Source organism: Gopherus evgoodei, chromosome 2, assembly GCF_007399415.2.
Source record: "Gopherus evgoodei ecotype Sinaloan lineage chromosome 2, rGopEvg1_v1.p, whole genome shotgun sequence".
In the NCBI taxonomy this organism is placed as follows: domain Eukaryota; kingdom Metazoa; phylum Chordata; order Testudines; family Testudinidae; genus Gopherus; species Gopherus evgoodei.
In genome coordinates, this window is record NC_044323.1 from 207,707,038 (window position 1) to 207,732,609 (window position 25,572).

Sequence of the window (25,572 nt, forward strand, 5' to 3'; positions counted from 1 at the left end):
TCAAAATTATAAAAAAAATTAAAACTGAATACTGCCAAGCCTGTTTATACTGGTTTGAGAGGAGAATTAGGTTGAACAACTTTTAACAGCTCTTGTGTATTACCTGCTCTCACTGAGTATGAAATTTTAATGGTCATTTACAAAAGATCAATATATAGAACTGCATCAGACATGACTTATATGCTCCCCACTAATGCTGAAAATTACAGAAGTAGTTGGTTTTGAGGATCTCACAAGCTGATGATTGGATGGGTAGTGCTTTCCTGATAAAAAAATACTTTTAGTTCACCTAAAATATATTCTGTCTCCTGAATAAAGTTACTTTATGGCTCAGGTGTAGGGAAGTATGGCAAGGAAATGAGTGCAGTTGTTTATCCAGTAATATTAGTCACATCTTATTCAGACAATCTTCATTTGGTAGAATGATGATATCTCATGAAAGCATGTGTGAATTCCATCTAGAAGTTCTGATGATCCAGGTTTCTGTGATAATAGTGTTGTAGGGGCCCTGGCAGCCTTTGTGGGGAAGTTTGCATGTTGCGGGGTGCGGAGGGTGAGAGACTTGTTTACCTTCGAGGACATTTGATCCAAACAACTGGGATATCCCCCAATTGCCTTCAAAATTTACTTTTAACTTATAGTGGTTAGCTCACGCTGTAAAATTGAACTTAAGAACAGCCATACTGGGTTGGACCAAAGGTGCCCTGTCTTCTGACAGTGGCCAATGCCAGGTGCATCAGAGGGAATGAACAGAACAGGTAATCAAGTGATCCATCCCCTGTCATCCATTCTCAGCTTCTGGCAAACAGAGGCTAGAGACACCATCCCTGCTCATCCTGGCCCATAGCCACATGGTGTTGAACCACACTAATAATGTAATACTTGACCGTTAATAGAGTTTGGGACATATTAGCAAATCTCTTTTGTGAATAAATCAAATGTTCCCCCTTGAAAGTCACTTAGATTGCAGTGAATGTTTGTGGAGTGGTTTATCTGTGTAGGAAGAAATGAACACGTATTAAAGTGCAAATGCACACCACATACAGAAAATCTCATTTATATTAATATTACTACAGTCTGAAAGATGGCAAATGTACTCTTGACAATGCTAATGGCCTGCATTAATCTGTTTATTTATAATAAAGAGCAAAATTTTGACCATAGTTTTTCCTAAAAGACACACCAAATACTGAAAAAGTTACAGAGAGGGATGTTTTAGAAAATACACTCTATGCACAGTTAAAACCAGATAGTCAGATTTCACGTTTTCAGCAAACTTTACTGAAACCATCTTTAGTCTTTATTGTCTCCCTGTGTCATGAAATGGAAACCACTGATTAAGAAAGTGCACTGACAGGACTGAGTCTTGGTGACAGCGTTGATCCCAAACACAGTGCAAGTTTAGTTGTGTTGCTTTTTCTCTTTAAGGTAGTTGAAGAGCACATCCAGTCCTCCCTCTACAATCTCTGGCAGTGGTCTGGACAATGGGTTATGTAAAATATGGAGCCCTTTATCCATTGGATTCCAAGCAATTTTTGGCAATCTGTGCAGCAGATAGAGATCATGTGGAAGGGTCTGAATAGAATTGTAAGCTACATTTAGTAACTCAAGTGCAGTGATGGAGCAGAGAGACCGTGGCAAGGTGCGAATGTTGTTATCTTCTACAATAAAGATCTGCAAATTTACCAGGTACTGGACACTTTCTGCAATGTTTTCAAGTCTGTTGGAGCCTAAGTGCAAGAAATCTAAACTCCTCAATGCAAAAACACATAAGGGGATGTTAACGAAACGATTGTTACTCAGATTTAACTTCCTTAGGTTTGTCAAATCAGTGAAGCTTGAAGGGAGTTGTGAGATGCAATTGTGCGAAAGGCTCAAAACTTCCAGCTTTGTGCACAGACTGAGCTCTGCTGGCACTTCACTCAGGCAATTCATATCGACAAATAAAACCTTCAGGTTTCTGAGTAGCCCGGTCTCTTTAGGCAGACACTTGAGGCGATTGCCACACAAGTTCAGCACTGCTAATCTGTCTAGTTTCCCCAAAGCCGGAGAAAGAACCACCAGCTGGTTGTGTGAAAGGTTCAATTTCTGCACCTCCGACAAGCCCCACAAAAAATCAGGCACATTTGTCATCCCCTTCATTATGAGGCTCAGATTGACATAACGCAATCCACGCTTCAGCAGTGACTTTGGATCTTTTCCTGGGATAAGAGCTTCTTCCCATGCAGGAAGTCTCTGACCTTTCCTCAGCAAAAACATTCTTCTCTGATGCTTGTCCTTCGAGTGTTCTGCTCCCATAACACTCCAGACTGCTGCTGCTTTTGAAAGAAGTGAGGTTTCCTTCCTTTCTGAAATCAGTAATGAAGAGAGGATTGCAGCCTTTTGAAGACAGTAAAAAAATCAAACCATAGAGATATGGAGAAAACTATGAAGATCACCTGCTTCTGGTTACCAAAACCAGCTTCTGCAGCTATGAAGGGAAATTTTCACTTTTTTAGGATGGGTTTAAGTTGTTTTTCTTGGTGCTGCAGACTGTAATGAAAGACTTGCTCCCAACACTGCTGAACAGACCTGTTCAAATCAAACTGAATACCACAGTGCAGCTGTCACTGTCATTTTGTCGAGGCTTTATTGGACAGATATTATCTTCATTGCAAAGAGGTCACTGAGACGCTGTATATAACTTTACTATGTCAGCTTTCTTGGATATCTGGTGCATGCAGATAATCAACAAGAGTGACTTTAAAAAGTGACTCCTACGGGGCTCATTAAACAGCTTAGAACCCTGTAGCAAATTTTACGTTCCACAGAAGGACTGGTGAAGAATCTTCACATCTTGTTTTCCTTTCCATTTTTTTTATAAAATGCATTTAGTGCTTGTGAAAGGTACTGGCCTTTTTCCACTCTATGGTGATGACACTCCTCTCTTTATCCACAGAAAGGGTACAGAACACATAGCAGAAGTGGAGTTGCCCCTTAGGATATATCTTCACTACAGTTAGCCTGGGTGCATTACAGCTACTCACATCTGGGATCAAAGTCCTACCCAAGTTACTGTGCAGTCACATACATGTGTGTCATTAGGACTTCTGGGGACATATCCCATGATTCTTTTGTGCTTGAGTAAGGTGAGTTGCTCTGATTCTTTCCCAGAAGATTAGGTGAGAACTTGTCTGTCTTTCTGAGCACACAGGAGGAATTGTTGCAAATTATTGGAGGACATCAACACTTGAGTGATTTAGCCTGTGTGGATGGATTACGAGCCTGAGTGAAAGTGAAACCTGGCTCTAATCCACACCTCCAGCCATGCCAGGTAACTCAGATTGAAAGCACCCGTGAACTCAGGTGAGAGGCGCTGTGTGTGGACTGGAGGGGGGTTATGGACAACATCCAAGTAATAGCCCGGATGAACCCTGGAATGAAGACATATTCTTAGTGATGCAATAACGTGCTGAAGTTTCAACAGGATGGTCCCCCTTGAAGGGGCAAGTGAGTGGTTCAGTTTCACTGCTCAGCCATTGGCCTTTCTATTGAGGATGAACATTGTGGTGCCCTGGTAGTGATTTTGTAATATGGAAACTTGTACACTAGGCACTAGACTGAAACTTCTCCATAATTCTACATGATCCACAGGTAACCATTTGGTAAGTAATAGTTTTCCCTCACTAGTAATTGGGCCCAAATCTAATAGTTTGAACCAGCAACCCATAATTGTAAACGCAAGTGGCATTTCCACCCAGCTCCAAAATAATCAAGAGACATTGTGGGATCAAAACGCATCCCTTCCTGGAGTTTGGCTTTATTAAAAAATGAATACAAAACAAACACAAAGTACTGTCCGAGCTTTCCTCCACATGCCTAAGACTGTTCAACTCCATAGATTCTTTTGATCAGAGAGCCATCTCCTTTGCCTTTATCTCCAGTGTGCGGCACCTACCTGCCCAGGATGCATGCAGGGCGCAGTGAGCATCTGCACATACAGGTCCACCACCACCTAACACAGTGGGTCAACAGAAGAATCTCACCATCCTGTTACAATACCATTATAATCCCTGTTTTACTTCATTCCCACGGTAACTCCTGCCATGATGCTGATGAACCTTTATTTACCATTCAGTCAGCAGCAGCGGGGATAAAAAGAATCCACCTCAGCAGATTCCATTGTCCAGCACTGTTCCTGCTTCTGAATGTCACGCAACTACTGCACACAATAATAATAATCTTTTTTTCTTGTATTCTCCAACAGAACCATAGATAATTGAGTGCACTCTTACTGTCAGGGAGAGAGAAAACTCGCAGATAACTGAATTAAGTTCTCTCTTGAGATCAGAATAAGAAAACAGTAGCCACATCTGTACTGTCCACAACTGAATTTCTAGTCAGAATTGTCCCCTGCCTACTAATGTTCTTGTTGAAACATGATCCTAGTTCCCCTCTTCTGCATTATGGTTAAGTTAGTGCTCGAAAGGGGCAGGTCTACACCTCCTACTGGAGGGAAATTATTATGTCCTAGTGAAAAGATTTTGAGGAATTTTATATTGCTTTCCGGGATTAATTGAAGAAAGACTTGGTCAAATTTAACCCCTCTTTGTTTGAACACCTATTATCTGGTTAATTATCTAGTTAATGCATTATTCCATATCAACAACTTTTATTTACCTAGGATACTCATATGGGGTGACATTCTGTCCTCTTGAGAAGGCCAGCCCTAGGTGTCTATCACTGAACACCTATTTACACCTCTTAAAATACACTTTAAATGACCTACAGGCCTTATGCTAGCCCTTTGCACAAGGGTGAATTTCACCCATGAAAGTTTTGCATAAATAAAGTAGCAGGAATTAGCCCATAGTGGGGTTTGGATTAAACAAAAATATCAACACATGAAACTTGCTGGGTTTAAGAATCTTTATGATGTAAGAATATGATAAAAAAAAGGTTGATAAAGATCTCAGTAATTGATGGGCAAATAAGAGCATACCAGGGAACTGTGTGACATAGTACGTAACTAGGATATGCTTTTTTATCCAAGAAAAGTAAGCAATATTGCCAACCCTGAACATTCAAAAATTGTGAGACAGGTTTCCAAAAAATCCTGAGACTGACTTACAGGATATATTTGTTTTTAAATAAAAATAAATGCTGTTTTTTTTTAATTTGCCTTCTGTTTCTGAGCTGTTAGCGTGCACTTGAGACACATTTTCAAGCTTTTTTTGGAATCATTAGACTTAAAAATGTACTTAGTTTTCAAATGAAAGCTGAGATTCTCACATAATCACTTGTCTACAGGAGCCAGGGCTTTAAGTAAAACATCAAATAGCATGATAAAGACACATGATAAAATGACTTAGATATTGGCATAGAAAGTATGCTTATTAAGTTTGCAGATGATAACAAACTGGGTGGGATTGCAACTGCTTTGGAGAACAGGGTCAAAATTCAAAATGATCTGGACAAATTGGAGAAATGGTCTGAGGTAAACAGGATGAAGTTTGATAAAGACAAATGCAAAGTGCTCCACTTAGGAAGGAACAATCAGTTTCACACATACAGAATGGGATGAGACTGTCTAGGAAGGAGTATGGCAGAAAGAGATCTAGGGGTTATAGTGGACCACAAGCTAAATATGAGTCAACGGTGTGATACTGTTGCAAAAAAAGCAAACATGATTCTGGGATGCATTAACAGGTGTGTTGTGAGCAAGACACGAGAAGTCACTCTTCTGCTCTACTCTGCGCTGGTTAGGCCTCAACTGGAGTATTGTGTCCAGATCTGGGCACTGCATTTCAAGAAAGATGTGGAGAAATTGGAGAGGATCCAGAGAAGATCAACAAGAATGATTAAAGGCCTTGAGAACATGACCTATGAAGGAAAGCTGAAAGAATTAGTTTGGAAAAGAGACGACTGAGAGGGGACATGATGGTAGTTTTCAGGTCTCTAAAAGGGTGTCATAAGGAGGAGGGAGAAAACTTGTTCACCTTAGCCTCTAATGATAGAACAAGAAGAAATGGGCTTAAACTGCAGCAAGGGAGGTTTAGGCTGGACATTAGGAAAATGTTCCTAACTGTCAGGGTGGTTAAACACTGGAATAAATTGCCTAGGGATGTTGTAGAATCTCCATCTCTGGAGATATTTAAGAGTAGGTTAGATAAATGTCTATCCGGGATGGTCTAGACCAGTGCTTCTCAAGGTGGTGGTCCGTGGACCAGTGCCAGTCCGAGAGCCATCAGCTGCTGGTCTGAGGCGAGAGTCCTCATAAGAGCGTCGAATAGATAATAATATAGCACCGGTCCCTGGCCTATTGGAAAAAAAAATTGTCGGTCCCCCACATCAGATAGCTTGAGAAGCACTGATCTAGACAGTATTTGGTCCTGCCACGAGGGCAGGGGACTGGACTCGATGACCTCTCGAGGTCCCTTCCAGTTCTAGAATCTCTGAATCTATTAAAAACTATGAGAGTTTGAAACACAGAGTAAAGGCCAATGTTCTAAAGGAAATTTCAATACTGTACATTTTGTGCTAAAACTATACTCCACCACTGTAGTATTTTCATACTAAATATTTTATGCCTTGCTCAGCCTACTTTTAAGCAAAGTCCACCTTCTGTGTGAAGCCAAAAATCCACCCAGTTCCTTGGAGTAGGCTTTATTAACAAATACATTAATAAGATAACCGGAAGCTCAGCTTGAGCCTTTGCCACAGGCTCAGTTGTTCCTAGGATTCCTACCTCATTAGTGTTCAGCCAACACTCTAGATCAGGAGCGGGCAAACTTTTTGGCCTGAGAGCCACATCAGATTTTAGAAATTGTATGGAGGCCAGTTAGGGGAGGAGAGCATGGCTCGGCTCCCATCCCCATCAACCCCCCTGCTTCTTGCCCCCTGATGGCCCCCCGGGACTCCTGCCCCATCCACCCCTGCTCCCTATCCCTGACCACCCCCGGAACCCCCACCCCTGACTGCCCTCCACCACCCCATCCAACACCCCCTCCTTCTTGACTGCCTCCCTGGACTCCTGCTCCATCCAACCACCCCTTTTCCCTGTCCCCTGACTGCCCCTGGAACCCCTACCCCTGATTGCCCTCTGCTGCCCCATCCAACCCCCCCTTCCTTCCTAACTGCCTCCCTGGACCCCTGCCCCCTTTCAACCCACCCTCTGACTGCCCTGACCCCTATCCACACCCCCCCACCTCCTGCACTCTTACTGCACTGCCTGGGGCACCGGTGGCTGGCAGCTCTACAGCCATGCACCGCAGCACAGAGCACTGGGTCAGGCTGGGCTCTGCAGCTGCAGTGCCCCAGGAGCTTGCAGCCCTGCCACCCAGAGCATTTCGCTGGCAGTGGGGTGAGCTGAGGCTGCTGGGGAGGGGGAACAGCAGGAGAGGGGTTGGGGGCTAGCATCCTGGGCCAGGAACTCAGGTGCTAGGCAGGAGGGTCCTGTGGCCTGGATGTGGCCAGCGGACCATAGTTTGTCCACCTCTGCTCTAGTTCCTCTGTTTCTAAAGGTCCACTTTCACCTTCCTTAATTATCTTATCTCAGTAAGTCAGGATTAAACAGGTTCTGCTTTCTCTATCAGATGAAATGTTTCAGGTAAACATTGCCTGCTCATTACAGGTCCACTAGGAATGCCGTATCATGTGAATGCCTATGCTAGCAATGATTGTTAATAGGAAAGTGTCCATAATAAACACTGAACCACTATACTCCTGTTTTCCGTTTCATTAAATCATTTTTTTAAAGTCATAACACACTTATTACAGCCCAGGCAATCCTCAAGTCTTAGATCCCCAAAATGAAATTACAGCCAACTACAAATTCTGTGACTTCTTTACAGTGGTTTGTCGATATTATAGCTATTCAGAATGACCAGTCGCATTTCAAAGGCAATTTGAGATTTATGAGAGTTGATACAAAAAAAGAAACAACTCTGAAGGTAATTTCAGATTTCCTGTTCATTTGTTTTTGTTTGTGGTGCTGCTCAGAGCCTTTCACACCTGTATATCTATGGATCTCTGCTGCAATGTTTTACTAAGATCCTATGGGAAGTTGGTGGCTCCCCTGACACATGAAGAATTGGAACTGGAGGTGAACGAGTTCCCTTGTAGGGGCTCATTTAACAAGAGCTTTGGCAGACAACCCAAGTCTTTTGCTGACATAGAAGTTAAGTTCAGACTATCCAGGACATACGTACTACAGAATAAATCCAAATGAGTTTCTGTATAGAGCCAAAGGCACTATTCCTCCAGGTAACCAAGGTACCAACAATGCTTCTTTCATCCCAGGGAATAACAGCTAGTTTTGTTTCTATTTTTTAAAATATAAAAAGCATTTTAAAAGTAAAACAACAAAAATAAATATAAATTAACTGCTAGTAGGTCAGGAGATCTGAGTTCAATTCTCATCCTGCATGACCATGGATAAATCACTTACTTTGTCTATTCCTCAGTTTCCTCACATGTAAAGTGGGGCTATTAGTACATCCCATCCTTGGTCACTGGGAGGATGCATTCATTAGTTCGTAAAGTGATTTGTGGTCATCATGTGGAAGGGGTATTGAAATCTGAAATAATATTTATAATTACTGAATGCCCATATTTGTGAAAAAAATGGTACTATATTACCTGCCTGTTATCAATAAATATATAAAATTAGTAAATGTCATTAGAACTATTTGTTTTCCCATCTGCTTTGAAAATGTAACAGATACCATAGGGATGGAACAATTTCCTTATTAAAATATGAGAACTAACAGAATTTTAGTTGACCATGAAGGAAGTAGAGGAACAGGGAAACAAGACCAAAAGATCTTACCCCAAAGTACTTAAGAACTTACAGATGTGGAGTTTCCAGGACACAATTGTTAAAATTTGGCCATCAAGTTGAAGGTAATGTTGAAGTGAATTCCTTGCATTGGATATAGTTACTCATTCTCTGGATATTGCTACATCATCCCTGCCATAAATGCTTTATCTCTGTTTATTATAATACTTTTGAAAAGGAATTTCAGGATGCATCAAATAACAGGGTTATTCAGATAATAGGCCTTCCAGCAGAGGCCCCTCCCTAGGGTGCATAGAATATCTCCAACCAAGACTGTAAAAAGTAAGTAATGGTATCAAAGGCCTTGATATTTTGGTGCCTAACTTAGGATACCTTAAGAAAGGATATTTTGGTGCCTAACTTAGGATATCTTTTAGAAATTGTGGAGCCCATCTCTCTGAAAACTAGACTCCTTCGAAGAGTTTCAAGCTGGAAATCCAAAAATTGAAGCCTTCAAGATCAGGTAGTTACTTTTTGAAAATCTTTGCCTTCATTAGTAGTCTCTCCACTCCACATTATGGAGGAGGTGAACTTTTGTCACAATACTCAGTATATTTTTTCATAGGAACAAAATATAAATATTTTGAGCAAAGTGCCTTTTATGTGCACTCTGAATTCCGGCTCATGTTAGATGCTGTTTGACCAGTGGTCAGTCCTGCTCCTGTTGAGGGATATAGGTCTCCTTGGCATATAGCATTGCTGGAGCTGATAGACCTCACACACGTGCATGGCATCATAAAAACAACAGTGAATGTTGCGATGTGTTATATTAACATTTACTAATAAACTTACAAAACCGCTGTGAGGAAGGTAAGTAGCATTATCCTCATAGCTTAGATGGGGAAATCAAGTCAAGGAAAAGTTAAGAAACTATCTCAAGGCCACACTGCAGGTCAAGTACTCCTGGCACCATGCTCATTTTACTAGACTGGGGGTAAAAATTTTCAAGGGAGCCTAAATGACTTAGTAGCCTATGTTCCATTTTCTAAAGTGACTTAGGCACTTAGCAGTCTAAGTGCAAGTCAATGGGACTTAAGTTGCTAAGTGCCTACATCACTTTTGAAAATGGGGCTTAGGCTTCTACATTGCTTAAGTGCTTTTGAAAATTTTACCATACTCCGTAATGTCTCTAGGGACTGAAAAGAAGCTGTGAAGTATTTGATTAAATTAAATAAAATACCAAAAGAGCCATCTGGTTCTGACTTCTCTTGAACTGAAAACTAACACATATTCTTCAAACTGAGAACCCCAGAATTTTTTTGTAGCCATGATGAAAACTGGGAAGTCAGCACTGTAAATCAATTGGACCCAGTGTGACGGGGTTAGGAAGTTCCAACTACAATTCCAATACAATACAACAAAGATTACAAAAAGAATCAAGAAGTTAATTCACTCAAAGCTTCTGTGGGATATTAATCCCAGATTAATGAGTCGTATGTTACACACATTTTACAGTTATAAAAAGGAACTCAGTGCATTTACTTTGATATGCCTCATAAATGTCAAAACAGAATCCAATTAAAACCCCCTAAAATGCATCCCACCAACTCACTTCTGTTTATCAGAGACACTATCAAATGAAAGGGCAGGTGTCTCACCATTTTTTGAAGACTGAATAATAACTCAACTTTTAAATTATTGAGCTGTAACTTAAGAAAAACACATTGACTTGGCTTCAAAAGGTTTGAATGAGCAAATAGAAGTTCTAAAAGAATCAGCAGAGCAATACATCTCAGTGTCAGTGGTATGACACTGATATCTGAAATCTCGTGAAGTGAGTTGGGGTCTTATAGGAAATTATACAGAGACTGATCCTGCAAGGTGCAGTGTGTTTTTAACTCTTGATGTATGTTAGGGAAGTGAGGGCACTCTGAACCTCACAGAGACAGAAAGACTATGGCCTAAGAACGTGAAAAATAACTTGCAAGAACAGTAAAAATCAAAGGAAAAATAACAAACACATCTTAAACCAGTACAGTAAAAGGAAGGCCTACACAAAATGGTTCTCTCTTTTTAAGAACATCTAAATGAGCAATTTCCTAAGAGAGGAAATAAAATATGAAATTGTTCTGCAGCAAAACAGCACAGATGATTAACTGTGGCATAAGTCAATGGAGTTTCATTAGAGTGACTGGACTCTTGGAAGATATATTATAGTTAATGATTCTACCCGAGGTGGAACAGTACATTCAACAGCCTTGGAAATAAATAGGTGTCTCAAGAGCTATAACTTGTATCCAGGTCAACCAACAACAAGGCAAGGTCTGGGGTTTTTTTTTACACAAAAGGGGAAAAAGAACATGCAGCTTAAAAGGAACAGGAACGTCACTTAAGGAAAACCAAGGATGAATCACTCATACAAAAATAAGAGGATTTCTTTTCCATTTGTTTTCTAGGCTCAGAAGGACTTCATGAAGTACTTGCAGCAGAAATGATAAAATAGGGCCAGCCTGTGTGTTGGTGGAAGCTCCTATGCATTTGTCATGAAAGATTTACCAGCAACGGCAAAAGTCTGATCCACCTCTTCTGCTCTCTACACAAAAACCAACTCCTCCCTCCCTTCCTTGTGCAAAATACAGCAGATTCTGTTCACAAGACACTATGTGCACATTTTGCTGATTTGTGTGGGATCCCCTTTCATGAGTTTCACTTTTAGATTCTGGGTTTGAACAAATACAGATAATCTCTGGAAAAAATGAAGTTATAAACAGAATGATGTTGGTTTTTCCCCTCAAAACCCTGAGTGGAGAAGTCTCACTCAAAACAGGATTTGGATTTGCTCAACATTCATGAACTCTGGTGAACTGGTCTATGAACCTGGACTGAGTTTTGGGGACCTTACATACTCCTTATTCAGGCCAGTTTGACACAATGCTGAACACCTTCCTTTCATTAGGTAGCAGCCCGGCAAACGCTAGCATTCTAAGAGTTAAGACAGGTCTAATTTCTTTAGCAGCATCACTTTAAAAGAGTGGCAGAATGGATTGGCAAGAGAAAAATATTTATGAGGATTTTGTTTTCCCCAACCATCAAATAATGATGTGATGATGCTTGAGTAATATTTCTTCCTACAGTTGTAGATAGGCTATTCAAGCCACTGTTAGAAACAGTGAACCTTGTCTGTTTAGCATATCATCTTGAACTTTCATAACTTCATATTTTCATTACATAACTCTGGAGTGAACTATATATAATACAAACAGAAATAAACCAAGTACTTTTCCATGGGCACAAATTTTAATACGGAAATACTAAACATGGTCTGCAATATTATACACCATAAATACAGATCTGAAAGTATTAAAAGTCTGACTTCATAAAATAAGTGAAGCAACAGCAGACCCTAGGAAGACTGAAGCAGAATGTGTACCAAATTTGTGATTAATAAGCATGTCAGGTTTTATAAGAACATCCTTAAGTGGACACAACTAATTGCCTTACCATTGCTTCCAGAATCAAAATTGAATGGCTGAGTAGGCTTAGGCTTTGTCTACACGAAACAGTTTTTAGCAACATGGCCGTGTTGCTAAGTCAGGCAGTGTAAACACTGTTTGTTGGCACTTCTGAGAACAAAATACTTCCATCTCCTTCGAGCGGGGTTCTCTTTGTCACTCCTGCCTACAACAAACTTTGGGGGATGCTTTTTTAAGCACCTGTGAGCAACAAAGTTTTGTCCTTCATTTCGCAGTGTAGACAAAGCCTTAGCCTCAAATAGTAAGGGAACCATTAAAGAAAATAGGGTTTCACATTTTTCCATCTGTCAAGGGAAAAATCACAGATGATGATAAGTCAAAGGATATGCCCATTCCTATATGAGTGGTAGAATGTTTGTGCTGAACAAGATAGCATGGCTGAACGAGAGGGAAAAGGTGAATGTGAACTATAGAAACCTGAACCATTATTTTGCAAATTAAACTCACTCAAGAGCAATAATAACTGCTTGGAATCAGCATTTCAATAAGATGAAACATTTGTATTTTGAAAAAGCTTCAGTAAACTGTTAACTCCTTAAGAGGTGAAAGGAGGACTAGATAGACACACAGGATAAGTATAGTAGGGCCAAAAATTTAGCATTACTCTAAAAGATCTTTGCATCATAAAATTACATTATACATTGAAATTTGGCCTGAAATTTAGGCTGAAGTTTTCCACTGTGGGTGGCTAAAATTAGATTCATAGATGTCCTTATGTAGGTGCTTTACTTATAGACAGATTTCTTTAAATTTCAAAATTTTCACCTTTCGTTTTGAAAAAAGAAAAAAGGGTGTGTCTGTAAGATTCTGATACCTTTACTCATGTTGAAGAATACCATATTCCTTAAGTAGTTCAGTTGGATAATAAGGTCCTCATGCAGGTCAGTGTGGCAGAATCTGTTGCAGAGTTTTAGAGAGAGCTCAGGGCATCAGGAGTTCTCTCTCTAAATTACACATTTTAAACAAATATTATGTTGGCTGAGATGACATGCTGTGAGTGTAATTAACGATAACAAGCTAAACTGATTTCACTGATTTTCGTTGTCCAAGTAGAGAGAAATTTTAAGAATAAACAAAGCATTAAAAACCCTAAGTGGATTTAAAACTTTTCAGTTGTGATTCATAGATTCATAGACTCTAGGACTGGAAGGGACCTCAAGATGTCATCGAGTCCAGTTCCCTGCCCTCACGGCAGGACCAAATACTGTCTAGACCATCCCTGATAGACATTTATCTAACCTACTCTTAAATATCTCCAGAGATGGAGATTCCACAACCTCCCTAGGCAATTTATTCCAGTGTTTAACTACCCTGATAGTTAGGAACATTTTCCTAATGTCCACCCTAAATCTCCCTTGCTGCAGTTTAAGCCCATTGCTTCTTATTCTATCATTAGAGGCTAAGGTGAACAAGTTTTCTCCCTCCTCCTTATGACACTCTTTTAGATACCTGAAAACTACTATCATGTCCCCTCTCAGTCATCTCTTTTCCAAACTAATTCTTTCAGTTTTCCTTCATAGGTCATGTTCTCAAGGCCTTTAATCATTCTTGTTGAACTTCTCTGGATCCTCTCCAATTTCTCCACATCTTTCTTGAAATGCAGTGCCCAGATCTGGACACAATACTCCAGTTGAGGCCTAACCAGCACAGAGTAGAGCAGAAGAGTGACTTCTCGTGTCTTGCTCACAACACACCTGTTAATGCATCCCAGAATCATGTTTGCTTTTTTTTGCAACAGTATCACACTGTTGATTCATATTTAGCTTGTGGTCCACTATGACCCCTAGATCTCTTTCTGCCATACTCCTTCCTAGACATTCTCATCCCATTCTGTATGTGTGAAACTGATTGTTCCTTCCTAAGTGGAGCACTTTGCATTTGTCTTTATTGAACTTCATCCTGTTTACCTCAGACCATTTCTCCAATTTGTCCAGATCATTTTGAATTTTGACCCTGTCCTCCAAAGCAGTTGCAATCCCTCCCAGTTTGGCATCATCTGCAAACTTAATAAGCGTACTTTCTATGCCAACATCTAAGTCGTTGATGAAGATATTGAACAGAGCCGGTCCCAAAACAGACCCCTGCGGAACCCCACTTGTTATACCTTTCCAGCAGGATTGGGAGCCATTAATAACTGCTCTCTGAGTACGGTTATCCATCCAGTTATGCACCCACCTTATAGTAGCCCCATCTAAATTGTATTTGCCTAGTTTATCGATAAGGATATCATGCGAGATCGTATCAAATGCCTTACTAAAGTCTAAGTATACCACATCCACCGCTTCTCCCTTATCCACAAGACTCATTATCCTATCAAAGAAAGCTATCAGATTGGTTTGACACGATTTGTTCTTTACAAATCCATGTTGGCTATTCCCTATCACCTTACCACCTTCCAAGTGTTTGCAGATGATTTCTTTAATTACTTGCTCCATTATCTTCCCTGGCACAGAAGTTAAACTAACTGGTCATCTAAGCATTTTCAGTAACACAACTAAAGAAAGGTATTTATTTCTTTACAAGACATTTTTAATGTAACAATGTTCCTTTCTCACAGAAATGCATCCAGAATCCAAAAGCGAGCTTGACAGAAAAAGAATATGGATAACAATATTTCTGAAGTGCTTCCGGTACATGAGATGTGTGCTGCATGGAAAGTTTAACCATTTATTTGGCTGGCTATAACTAATTTTCAAGGTGTGAACACTTGTTGTATTCAGAAAAAAGAACAGGAGTACTTCTGGCACCTTAGAGACTAACAAATTTATTTCAGCATGAGCTTTCGTGAGCTACAGCTCACTTCTTCGGATGCATAGAATGGAACACACAGACAGGAGATGTTTATACATACAGAGAACATGAAAAGGTGGAAGTATGCATACCAACAGGAAGAGTCTAATCAATTGAGATGAGCTATCATCAGCAGGAGAAAAAAAAATCTTTTGAAGTGATAATTGAGACGACCCATAGAAGGTGTGAGGAGAACTTAACATAGGGGAATAGATTCAATTAGTGTTATGACCCAATCATTCCCAGTCTCTGTTTAAACCTAAGTTAAATGTATCTAATTTGCATATTAATTTGAGTTCAGCAGTCTCTCTTTGGAGTCTGTTTTTTACTTTTTTTGTTGCAAAATTGCCACCTTCAAGTCTGTCACTGAGTGGTTAGAGAGGTTGAAGTGTTCTCCCACTGGTTTTTGAATGTTATGATTCCTGATGTCAGATTTGTGTCCATTTATTCTTTTGCGTAGAGACTGTTTGGTTTGGCCAATGCACATGGCAAAGGGGTATTGGCACATGATGTCATATATCACGTCGGTAGATGTGCAGGTGAACGAGCCCCTGGATGGCGTGGCTGATGTGATTAGGTCCTATGATGGTGTCACTTGAATAGATATGTGGGCAGAGCTGGCATCGGGCTCTGTTGCAAGGATAGGTTCCTGGGTTAGTGTTTATGTTGTATGGTGTGCGGTTGCTGGTGAGTATTTGCTTCAGGTTGGGAGGCTGTCTGTAAGCGAAAGTGGCAATTTTGCAACAAAAAAACTTCAAAAACACACTCCAAAGAGAGACTGCTGAACTCGAATTAATATGCAAATTAGATACAATTAACTTAGGTTTAAACAGAGACTGTGGGAATGATTGGGTCATTACACTAATTGAATCTATTCCCCTATGTTAAGTTCTCCTCACACCTTCTATGGGTAGTCTCAATTATCACTTCAAAAGATTTTTTTTTCTCCTGCTGATGACAGCTCATCTCAATTGATTAGACTCTTCCTGTTGGTATGCATACTTCCACCTTTTCATGTTCTCTGTGTGTATAAATATCTCCTGTCTGTGTGTTTCTGAGCTGTAGCTCACGAAAGCTCATGCTGAAATAAATTTGTTAGTCTCTAAGGTGCCACAAGTACTCCTGTTCTTTTTGCGGATACAGACTAACACGGCTGCTACTCTGAAACCTGTTATATTCAGGTTATTTTCACTTAATGTGACTTTACCATTATTTCTGAAAGCCATTCGCTTTTTCCATCATTTTTCAGCTTGAGGCCATGTCTCCAGATCTTCAGTCACTGAACATACATTTTAAGTGTTTTATTTAATTGGTGGGTGTTTGATTCTGCACAATGCTAAGTATTCTTGTAAAGTTCTGAGCACTTTAGTTTCTTGTAATTTCACGGAGAGTTGTGGCCCTCGGCACCTCTCAGAAACAAGCCCTTAGTGTGACATGAAAGCAAGAGACTGTAGTTCTAGCTTATGAATATAGATGAGCATTGCACAATGTTCACAAGACAACACCACCAGATCACCTTCATCCTAACCTACAATATTCCCATTACTCTAATCATGTAACTACCTTGAGCAGGTACTCACAATTGTGTGATGTGGAAAATAAAGATTAAAGGTCTGATTTGTTGTTGACGTAGACAATGCTGACAATGCATAGCACATATAAAAAGACTCAAGAAATATCTCTGGCTCTCTGTGACACCTCCTCAGATGTTCCAAAGCTGACCAGGAGCAGAGGTGGGCCACAGGAGGGAAGAAGATGAGGCATAGTCAAGGCAGATATGCTTGCTGGCTTTTCTGCATCAATGTAGAGTGAAGCAAAGGGTTGCACCAATCCCCGAATAGGGAATATTCAAGCTGTCTGTCTTTCCCTAAACCAGTGCATGAGTCTGCCCTTAGGATGAAATCCACTATATTCATTTTCACCTGTTTGTCTGAGACTGGATGGGAACCCACAGCTCCAGCAGAAAAAGTTTAATATGCAAACTCAAATCACTGCCAAGTCTCTCTCTGATCCTGAAGTTAAAATATGTTACTTTGTTCCAGAATCAAATATCGATTCAGAGATTGTTGTGTTTTTTTTTTTTAAATACAACTCCTTGCTGTTAGGTAGGCTGGGGACTCCATGGTTGGATTAAGGCATTTTGTGTTCTGATTCCTGAGTTAACAGCCACTTGGTTCATGATTTGAAAAACAAATTCAGAACCAATGTAAACAGGTATCATACATTTGATGTCAAGTATCAGAGGGTAGCCGTGTTAGTCTGGATCTGTAAAAGCAGCAAAGAATCCTGTGGCACCTTATAGACTAACAGACGTTTTGGAGCATGAGCTTTCGTGGGTGAATACCCACTTCCTCAGATGCATGTAATGGAAATATCCAGGGGCAGGTATATATATGTGTGCTAGCAAGCAAGCTAGAGATAACGAGGTCAGTTCAATCAGGGAGGATGAGGCCCTGTTCTAGCAGTTGAGGTGTGAAAACCAAGAGAGGAGAAACTGGTTCTGTAATTGGCAAGCCAAAGGTTTTCACACCTCAACTGCTAGAACAGGGCCTCATCCTCCCTGACTGAACTGACCTCGTTATCTCTAGCTTGCTTGCTAGCACACATATATATACCTGCCCCTGGATATTTCCATTACATGCATCTGAGGAAGTGGGTATTCACCCACGAAAGCTCATGCTCCAAAACGTCTGTTAGTCTATAAGGTGCCACAGGATTCTTTGCTGCTTATACATTTGATGCTTCAAGTTGCACCTGTTTACATCAGGTATGAATTTGGCCCAGTGATCTGAATCTTAAAAAACATTCACAGTCTCAAAGTTAAAAACCTAGGCAGTTTATCACAAGCTCTTACAATTAAGTCATCAGATTGGTATCTGTTAAAATAAGCATTCACTTCCACACTTCTGACACTAGACGGGGATGTTGCTCTATGTTTGTTGAAAACAGAAAAATCACAGCTGCTTTCCTCTTATTTTAACACAATAGTGACATTTTTAGTAGTTTAGAGTTATTCAACACCCATTGACTTAGTGTGGCAGGGAAGATTGCAAGGATAGGGGCTTATGAGTCACATCTGTTAGTTGGATGAAGATTTCCATGCGATGCTAAACTTATTTCATTTATGCTACTTGCAACAGCCATGCTGGTCCCAGAGGCAAGGTGGGTAAGGTAATATCTTTTATTGGACCAACTTCTGTTGATGAAAGAGACAAGCTTTTAAGCTTACATAGACCAATAAAAGATATTACCTCACCCACTTTGTCTATGTACTTATGCTATGCGTTTATTAATTGAAAATTTCTGGTGTTTGATTAAATCTAGGAAATAAAATGACATTGTAAATATCACATAAAAGTGTTATGCTCATTTATTCAAGGATTTTTAAAAGTAAAAGATACCATCAGAATAGATGCATCTGCATTTGTGAAATTCTGGAGCTGGCAATTTCTTTCAGAATGCTTTCTGTTTTACAGCACTGGTTCCCCAGAGGAGCACAAAGGAGTGAGTGAAACATTATTTAAGAACAATTACTTTCATATGCTAAAATATATGTGCAGTCATATAATCTAAAGACAAGAGCTAAGTATGATACTAATAATGTTGTATCCAAAATAATTATTACACGGTTAAAAAGGTGTCAATGATCTGCATTTTCAGGAAGAGCTACGGCTCTGGGTTTATCATGGTGTGAAGAAATAAGGTTTGGAGCTGGTAATACATAATTCAGGAAAGTGCAGTTCAGAGAATTCGAACACTACCCAAATATTTGAAAGTTAAAAGTTCCTTTAATCAGACGGTTACTAAGAATAGGGCTTTTAATATTTCTGAGGGGTGAAAACATTATCTAAGTTCATCTGAGTGACTTAAGAGCACAAGTCTCACTGAGTTTTGTATTTTGGCTGGAGGAATCGATCTAAGAAATTGAACTGTGCATACATTGTCCTTTTTACTGGTTCTTTAAGAGATGCTACCTGGGGGCCAAAACTGTTGCCTGAACTTTGTCAGTGTCATTTGCCCTATGACTGAGAGCTTGCTATTTACAAAAGATGATTCCATTTGGAAACTTGCTGAGACACAAAATATTCAGTTCCTTGGGGAAGTAAGCGTTCAGTGAACATATTTTGAATACAGTAGTGTATTCAGTTTAACAATCGTTATATTTAAATCATTCTTATTTTATAACCAACCTCTTGTTTCAGCGGTTAATCTGATCATCAAGAATGCCCTCCCGACTAAGGGCCAGGTTGTCTCCTTCACCACTGTAGGAAAAAGAGACAGAAAACTGGCAGTTCTAGGGAGAGAGCATGCAGGGAGTGGTGCTTCTACCACATTGTGGCTGCTGGCTCTACACGTGATTCTTCACAAATGTCGGATTCTGTAGCTAGGATGGGTGTGTGCTAGGGACAGAAGGGAGAAGGACTTGGGGGTTGATCTTGTCTTAAAGGCAGATAATGTCAACATTAATTTAGGGTGCATCTCTCCTGAAGGTATTTGTATTGGTAGTCACCCAGGTAGTCACACAGGTCCAAATGCCCAGTGCAGATAATCTGCACCAGTGAAAAATTAAACTTGCATTGGTGCATCTTACTTCACTTTTCAACTTTTGTAAACTGCAGTTGGTGTGAGCCCTGTATTACACTAGTGCAGTTTATTTACACTGGGGCTTTGCATGGATATAGCACCAGTGTAGGCACACCAGTATGAATATACCCAGCAGGACTGTCCTTAGGATTTATGGGGCCCTATTCAGTATTATTAAACTGGTGCCCCTATGCCCAACGGCAGCCTGGGCTCGGATGTGTATTTTAGATAAGGGTAGTCTTTTGAAGGATTTATTTAAAAAAACTGGAAGATCCAAGCATTTAAGGCTAAAGATGAATATTCATATTGTGCATCTAAAAATCTAAGCAGGGATTTTTTAGAGATGTGATTTTATAATCTTCAGCAACACACTAATGAAATATTTTTAAAGCTAATTTTAAACTAAGGTCCTGTAGACTAACATGTTCTGAGTAAATATTACAGTAATGCACAACTGTTTTTGTCAGTAAATTCAGAAACGGACAGTATAAACTTAGGGGTTGGCAAATGTCTATTAAATGGCTTCATTACAACTTGAATGGCTCTTTAACAGTTTCAGTGTTGTTCTAATAGGTCTGGCAGGCTGGAAGGCTTTTTCACTTTTAAATACTAGATCTCCTCCAGAGGAAGTCTATTCAGGCTGCAGCAAACAGCTGTGGTGGGAGCCTGAAGGAAGGGTCAGGGACAGGAAAATTGGAGGGTGAACACTAAGACCCAGAGGTGCCCCAAATTTTTGGGTGCCCTATGCAGCCACATATGCCTAAGAACGCCGATCCCCAGCATAATCAAGTCCTTGGCTATTCTTCCCCTCTCTGCAGGGAAATCCCACACAGCGAATGAAGGTTTGAGAAAAGGGATGCCTGGTGTCCAGTTTTCAACTGGAAAGTCTGTGTGAAAGGGGTTGTGTCCAGTCACATGTACTGACTGGACACCAAAAGTCCGATTACCATGGGTGGGAAGGCCAAGGGAGGAGGGGCTGGGACATCAACCCACATCAGCCCCTGCTCAGCTGACGCCACCTCCTTCCTGCATCTTGAGGGCAGGCAGGATCCTAGCCCTGGAGCAGAGGGAACTCAGCTAGTAGGGGTGAGGGAGGTAGACAGGATCGAGCGAGGAGGGAGGGAGAGAGTAGTGAGTGATGGGGGAGAGGTGGAGCAGAGGTGGGACTCGGAGGAAGAGATAGAGGGAGGGGACGTTCCAGCTCTCCTGCTGTAGTGTCCAGTCTTCAGAAATTAGAAAGTTGGCAACCCTATTTGGGAGACTAGGTTTGCCAGGCTTCCAATTTTTGACTGGAACACCTGGTCAAAAAAGGACTCTGGCAGCTTCGTTTGGCACCACTGACCGGGCTGTTAAAAGTCTAGTCGGCGGTGCAGTGGGGGCCCAAGCCTAAAGCAGGCTCCCTGCCTGCCCTAGTTCCACTTGGCTACTGGAAGAGGCCGCCAGGTCCTTGCGGCCCCTAGGTGTCCAGGGAGGTCCCGCACGCTACCCCTAGTGCCAGCTCTGCAGCTCTCATTGACCAGGAACTGTGACCAATGGGAGCTGTGGGGGTGGTGCCTGCAGCCGTGAGGGCAGTGCACAGAACCTCCCTGGCAGCCCCTGCGCCTAGGGGCTGTAGGGACCTGGCAGCCATGGTAAGCGCTGCCAGGACCTTGGACTCCAACTCCCTGCTCCAACCCAGAGTCACCTCCCACACCCAAACTTCCTCCTGGAGCCCGCACCCTAAGCCCTGCCCAGAGCCCTGTCCTGAACCCCAAACCCTTCATCCCCAGCCCCAGAGCCTGCACCCCCCTTCCCACACTCTGAACCCTTTGGCCCCATCCCAGAGACCCCACTGCATCCCAAACCCCTCATCTCCGGGCCCACCCCAGAGACTGCACCTTCAGCTGGAGCCCTCACCCCATGACCCAGCCTGGTGAAAGTGAGTGAGAGTTGGGGAGAGTGAGTTACAAAGAGAGGTGGAATGGAGTGAGCAGAGAGGGGCCTTGGAGTATGGGCAGGGCAGAGGTGTTCGGTTTTCATAGATTCTAGGACTGGAAGGGACATTGAGAGGTCATCGAGTCCAGTCCCCTGCCCTCATGGCAGGACCAAAAACTGTCTAGACCATCCCTGATAGACATTTATCTAACCTACTCTTAAATATCTCCAGAGATGGATATTCCACAACATCCCTAGGCAATTTATTCCAGTGTTTAACCACCCTGACAGTTGGGAACTTTTTCCTAATGTCCAACCTAAACCTCCCTTGCTGCAGTTTAAGCCCATTGCTTCCTTCTTGTTCTATTCTTAGAGGCTAAGGTGAACAAGTTTTCTTCCTCCTCCTTATGACACCCTTTTAGATACTTTATCTGATTAGAAAGTTGGCAAACCCAGGGGCGGCTCTAGGGATTTTGCCTCCCCAAGCACGGCAGGCAGGCTGCCTCCGGCGGTTTGCCTGTGCTGGGTCCGCTGGTCCTGCGGCTTCGGCGGACCTCCCACAGGCGGGCCTGCAGGAGGTCCGCTGAAGCCACGGGACCAGCGGACCCTCCGCAGGGAAGCTGCCAGAGGCAGCCTGCCTGCTGCTCACGCGGCGCTGGCAGAGCACCCCCCACGGCTTGCCGCAGGCGCTTGGCGTGCTTGGGCCTAGAGCCGCCCCTGGGCAAACCTATGGGAGACGCCGTTTTTCTGTTTATCCACAGAGTAGGTCCAGCCTGGGTAACAGCAGTGCAAGCGTCCCAAGACCAATCTCCAAAGTTCTGATGTAGGAGGATCACCTTTGGAGTGAATGAGTAATTTAATCTCCATTTAGTTTTTTGTCTGTTCTGAAACTTCCACCCAGGTACCAATTATTGCCACTTGTCACTCCTGCGTGTTGACACTCCTGCAAGGCCATTTCACATAGTTCACCAACAAACAAGCTTTGTTTTTAAAACAGATTGTTTTTAAAAAGAATCTATGAAAAAACACATCATGTACAGCTTAATATTTGTTTTGGTGGGTTTTTTAGGTTCCAGAGAGGTTTTATTAGCACAAATATGAACTGGTTCCTGTAAGCAGAAAGTTCTAATCTCAAACAAAATATGCTTTTAGATTTCTTGGCTTCACTGAAATCACTGCTGCAAATTCTAGCATGTGATATTTACAAACTCTGGGCCCAATCCTGCACTCTGTGCTCAGGCAAAACTGCTGGTCACTTTACTGGGAGATTTACTTGAATAAGGCATGCGGGATTGGGTCCTCTGTCAGCATTACATGACATATGCAAAAGTAATCACACACATCTTTACAAAGCAATTATATCCATGAACCCTAAGCTTTCCTCTTCTTGACATACCAGTTGCATATGGTGCACAGAACTAGTTTCAGCAGGGACCAAAGATTTGAAGTTTTCAGGCAATGACAACCTCACCAATGCAGAAAGATATGTGTAAAGTGGCACATGAAAGAAGGCAGTCACTATTTTCTTTTAATGAAATGAAGCCCAGCAGGTAGGAAGCACTTGGTTTCAAAAGATACTGCATCTTCATAAGCTTTAACATGTTATTTGAAACCATGTTATAAATAGTAATTGTCAGTTTTGCACATTAATAACAACATCCATTCACATTCCCCTCCCATCTGCATTACTCCCACCTTCACGGGACAGTTTCTTACAAAGATGCAATCCCGCTGAACAGCATTCAGAGTAAAACTGACACTCTGTGGGGAGCTACTGCTCCAAATTTTGAATCTTTAGTCATTTATGTGCATGTGGAGAACATTTGTTGAAGATGCGCTGCATTAGACTGGATAAAAAATGCACAAAGGTTATAGACCTCATGCTTAGGACATTAGCCAACTCTGTTCAGCAGGGAATAAACTCCACTTCAGTCAAGCAAATTACTAATTTTTTCATTAGCATGAGTTCATCTTCCTCTGAAGCATCTGGAACTAGCCACTGTCACAGATGAGGTATAGAATACTAGACTAGATGGTTCTGGGCCAATGTGACACTTCCTAAAGTCCTGTCAATAAAAATGAAGTTGACTGCATTGATTTTCATTGCATTTTTGGTGCAAAAAGTACCAAAATTAGACAGTTATGTGTAAGTGGATTTTGAAATTTGTGTGTTAATAATCTAGTTATGATTATTTCTGTAAAACCGGTATAGGTGTTATTTTGAAAAAAAAATTGTAGATTTCTTTTAAGGCCACAGTTTAATAGTGCCATCTAGTGGACATTTAAAATAACTGCAGAATTAAATTCCCAGAATGCACTCTTTGAATTTGTTAGTGTGAGACTCCAAAATCTTCAGAAATTCTATGCTTAATAAGATTTCCAGGGTGGATAAAAACAGAACATAGGACTTGGAAAGTGAAACTAAATAAAATATTCTATGCTAGCACAAGAATAATACACCATAACAGACTTTTCACAGATGTCCTAACTACAATGATCAGAAAATGAAAACTGAATTGCATCTAAAAATTAGAATGAGGAAATATCTTAAGTCACATGCTACCAGTATGCTTCTATCTCTACAGCATAATTGTTCTTTACTTTCTCTCCTATGTTTCTAGCTGTGCTTCATCCCAGTGGTGGATGCATTTCTGAACAGCTAATTGAGCTATATGCATTATGGTGTTTTGCAATTCTTCAGAATGAAAGGCACTATAAAGTCTATACAATATAATTAGTATTTACTAGGAACCATTGTCTAAACTTGACATTACAACAACTTGAACATTTTGGAAGTGACTAATTTAAAATTTAGATGTGTCTGACACATCTTTAATTAGTATGTACTTACTTTTTTTAGGTTCCTGTAACAATATTTATAGTTCTTTTCTCCCTGCTCCTCACTGATATTTATAAGAGTCTTTTAAGTAAGAGAAAAACTACCTAAATAACTATGCTGAAGAAACAGTGAAACTGATTGTGTATTTAGTGCTCTCTGATACACAAAGGAAATAAAAAAAATAGAGAAAATATTTTAGTAACTACAGTAAGAACAGAATTGTTCAGGCACAAGTGTGATTTTCAAGTTGATGGTGCCCCTAACTGAAGTTCCCGTGTTCCTGATTAAACCATTTCAGGTGCATGATGATGAAAGGAAAAGTGCCCAAGGGAAGTACAGCTGTGGTTTTTAGAGAGGGAAGAATTCTAATTGCTGCCTTGAAGATGACACCTATGGCTCCTCCACACCTAGGGGCAGCGAATTTTGTCAGAGCAAATCAGAAGTGTACACCCATGAACTGTATCTAAGGGTATGTCTACATCTACAATTTTGCAGCGCTGGTTGTTACAGCTGTATTAGTACAGCTGTATAGGGCCAGCGCTGCAGAGTTGCCACACTTACAGCAACCAGCGCTGCAAGTGGTGTTAGATGTGGCCACACTGCAGCGCTGTTGCACACCGCGGGGAAGGAGATCTGCTTGGAGGGGGGGTTGGGGAACGCCAGAGCACACCACAGGGCTGGATACCTGCTTGGAGAGGGGGTTGGGGAACGCCAGAGCACACCGCGGGGAAGGAGACCTGCTTGGAGGGGGGGTCGGAGAACGCCAAAGCACACCGCGGGGAAGGAGACCTGCTTGGAGGGGGGGTCAGGGAACGCCAGAGCACACCGCGGGGAAGGAGACCTGCTTGGAGGGGGGTCGGGGAACGCCAGAGCACACCGCGGGGAAGGAGACCTGCTTGGAGGGGGGAAGGAGACCTGCTTGGAGGGCAGTGGCGTTTGCTTAATTACCAGAGAGGCTTCCTCAGGTATGCTGGGATACCTGCTTATTCCATGGAGGTCAACAAAAACGCTGGTGAGTGTCTACACCTGATGACCAGCGCTGGTGATCCAGCGCTGGATCCTCTACACCCGAGGCACGACCGGGTGTACGGCCAGCGCTGCAAACAGGGAGTTGCAGCGCTGGTAATGCCCTGCAGGTGTGTACACACCCTAAG

At 41.6% G+C, this 25,572-nt stretch overlaps 1 protein-coding gene across 1 annotated transcript; it reads right to left on the bottom strand.

The window, feature by feature from the left end:
- Positions 1-1,130: 1,130 nt before the first annotated feature.
- On the bottom strand, positions 1,131-2,544 carry LRRC30 (leucine rich repeat containing 30). Its single transcript, XM_030549549.1, has one exon. The coding sequence runs from the start codon at positions 2,296-2,298 to the stop codon at positions 1,402-1,404; it is 897 nt and encodes a 298-aa protein (XP_030405409.1). The 5' UTR covers positions 2,299-2,544; the 3' UTR covers positions 1,131-1,401.
- Between the last annotated feature and the right edge of the window lie 23,028 nt (positions 2,545-25,572).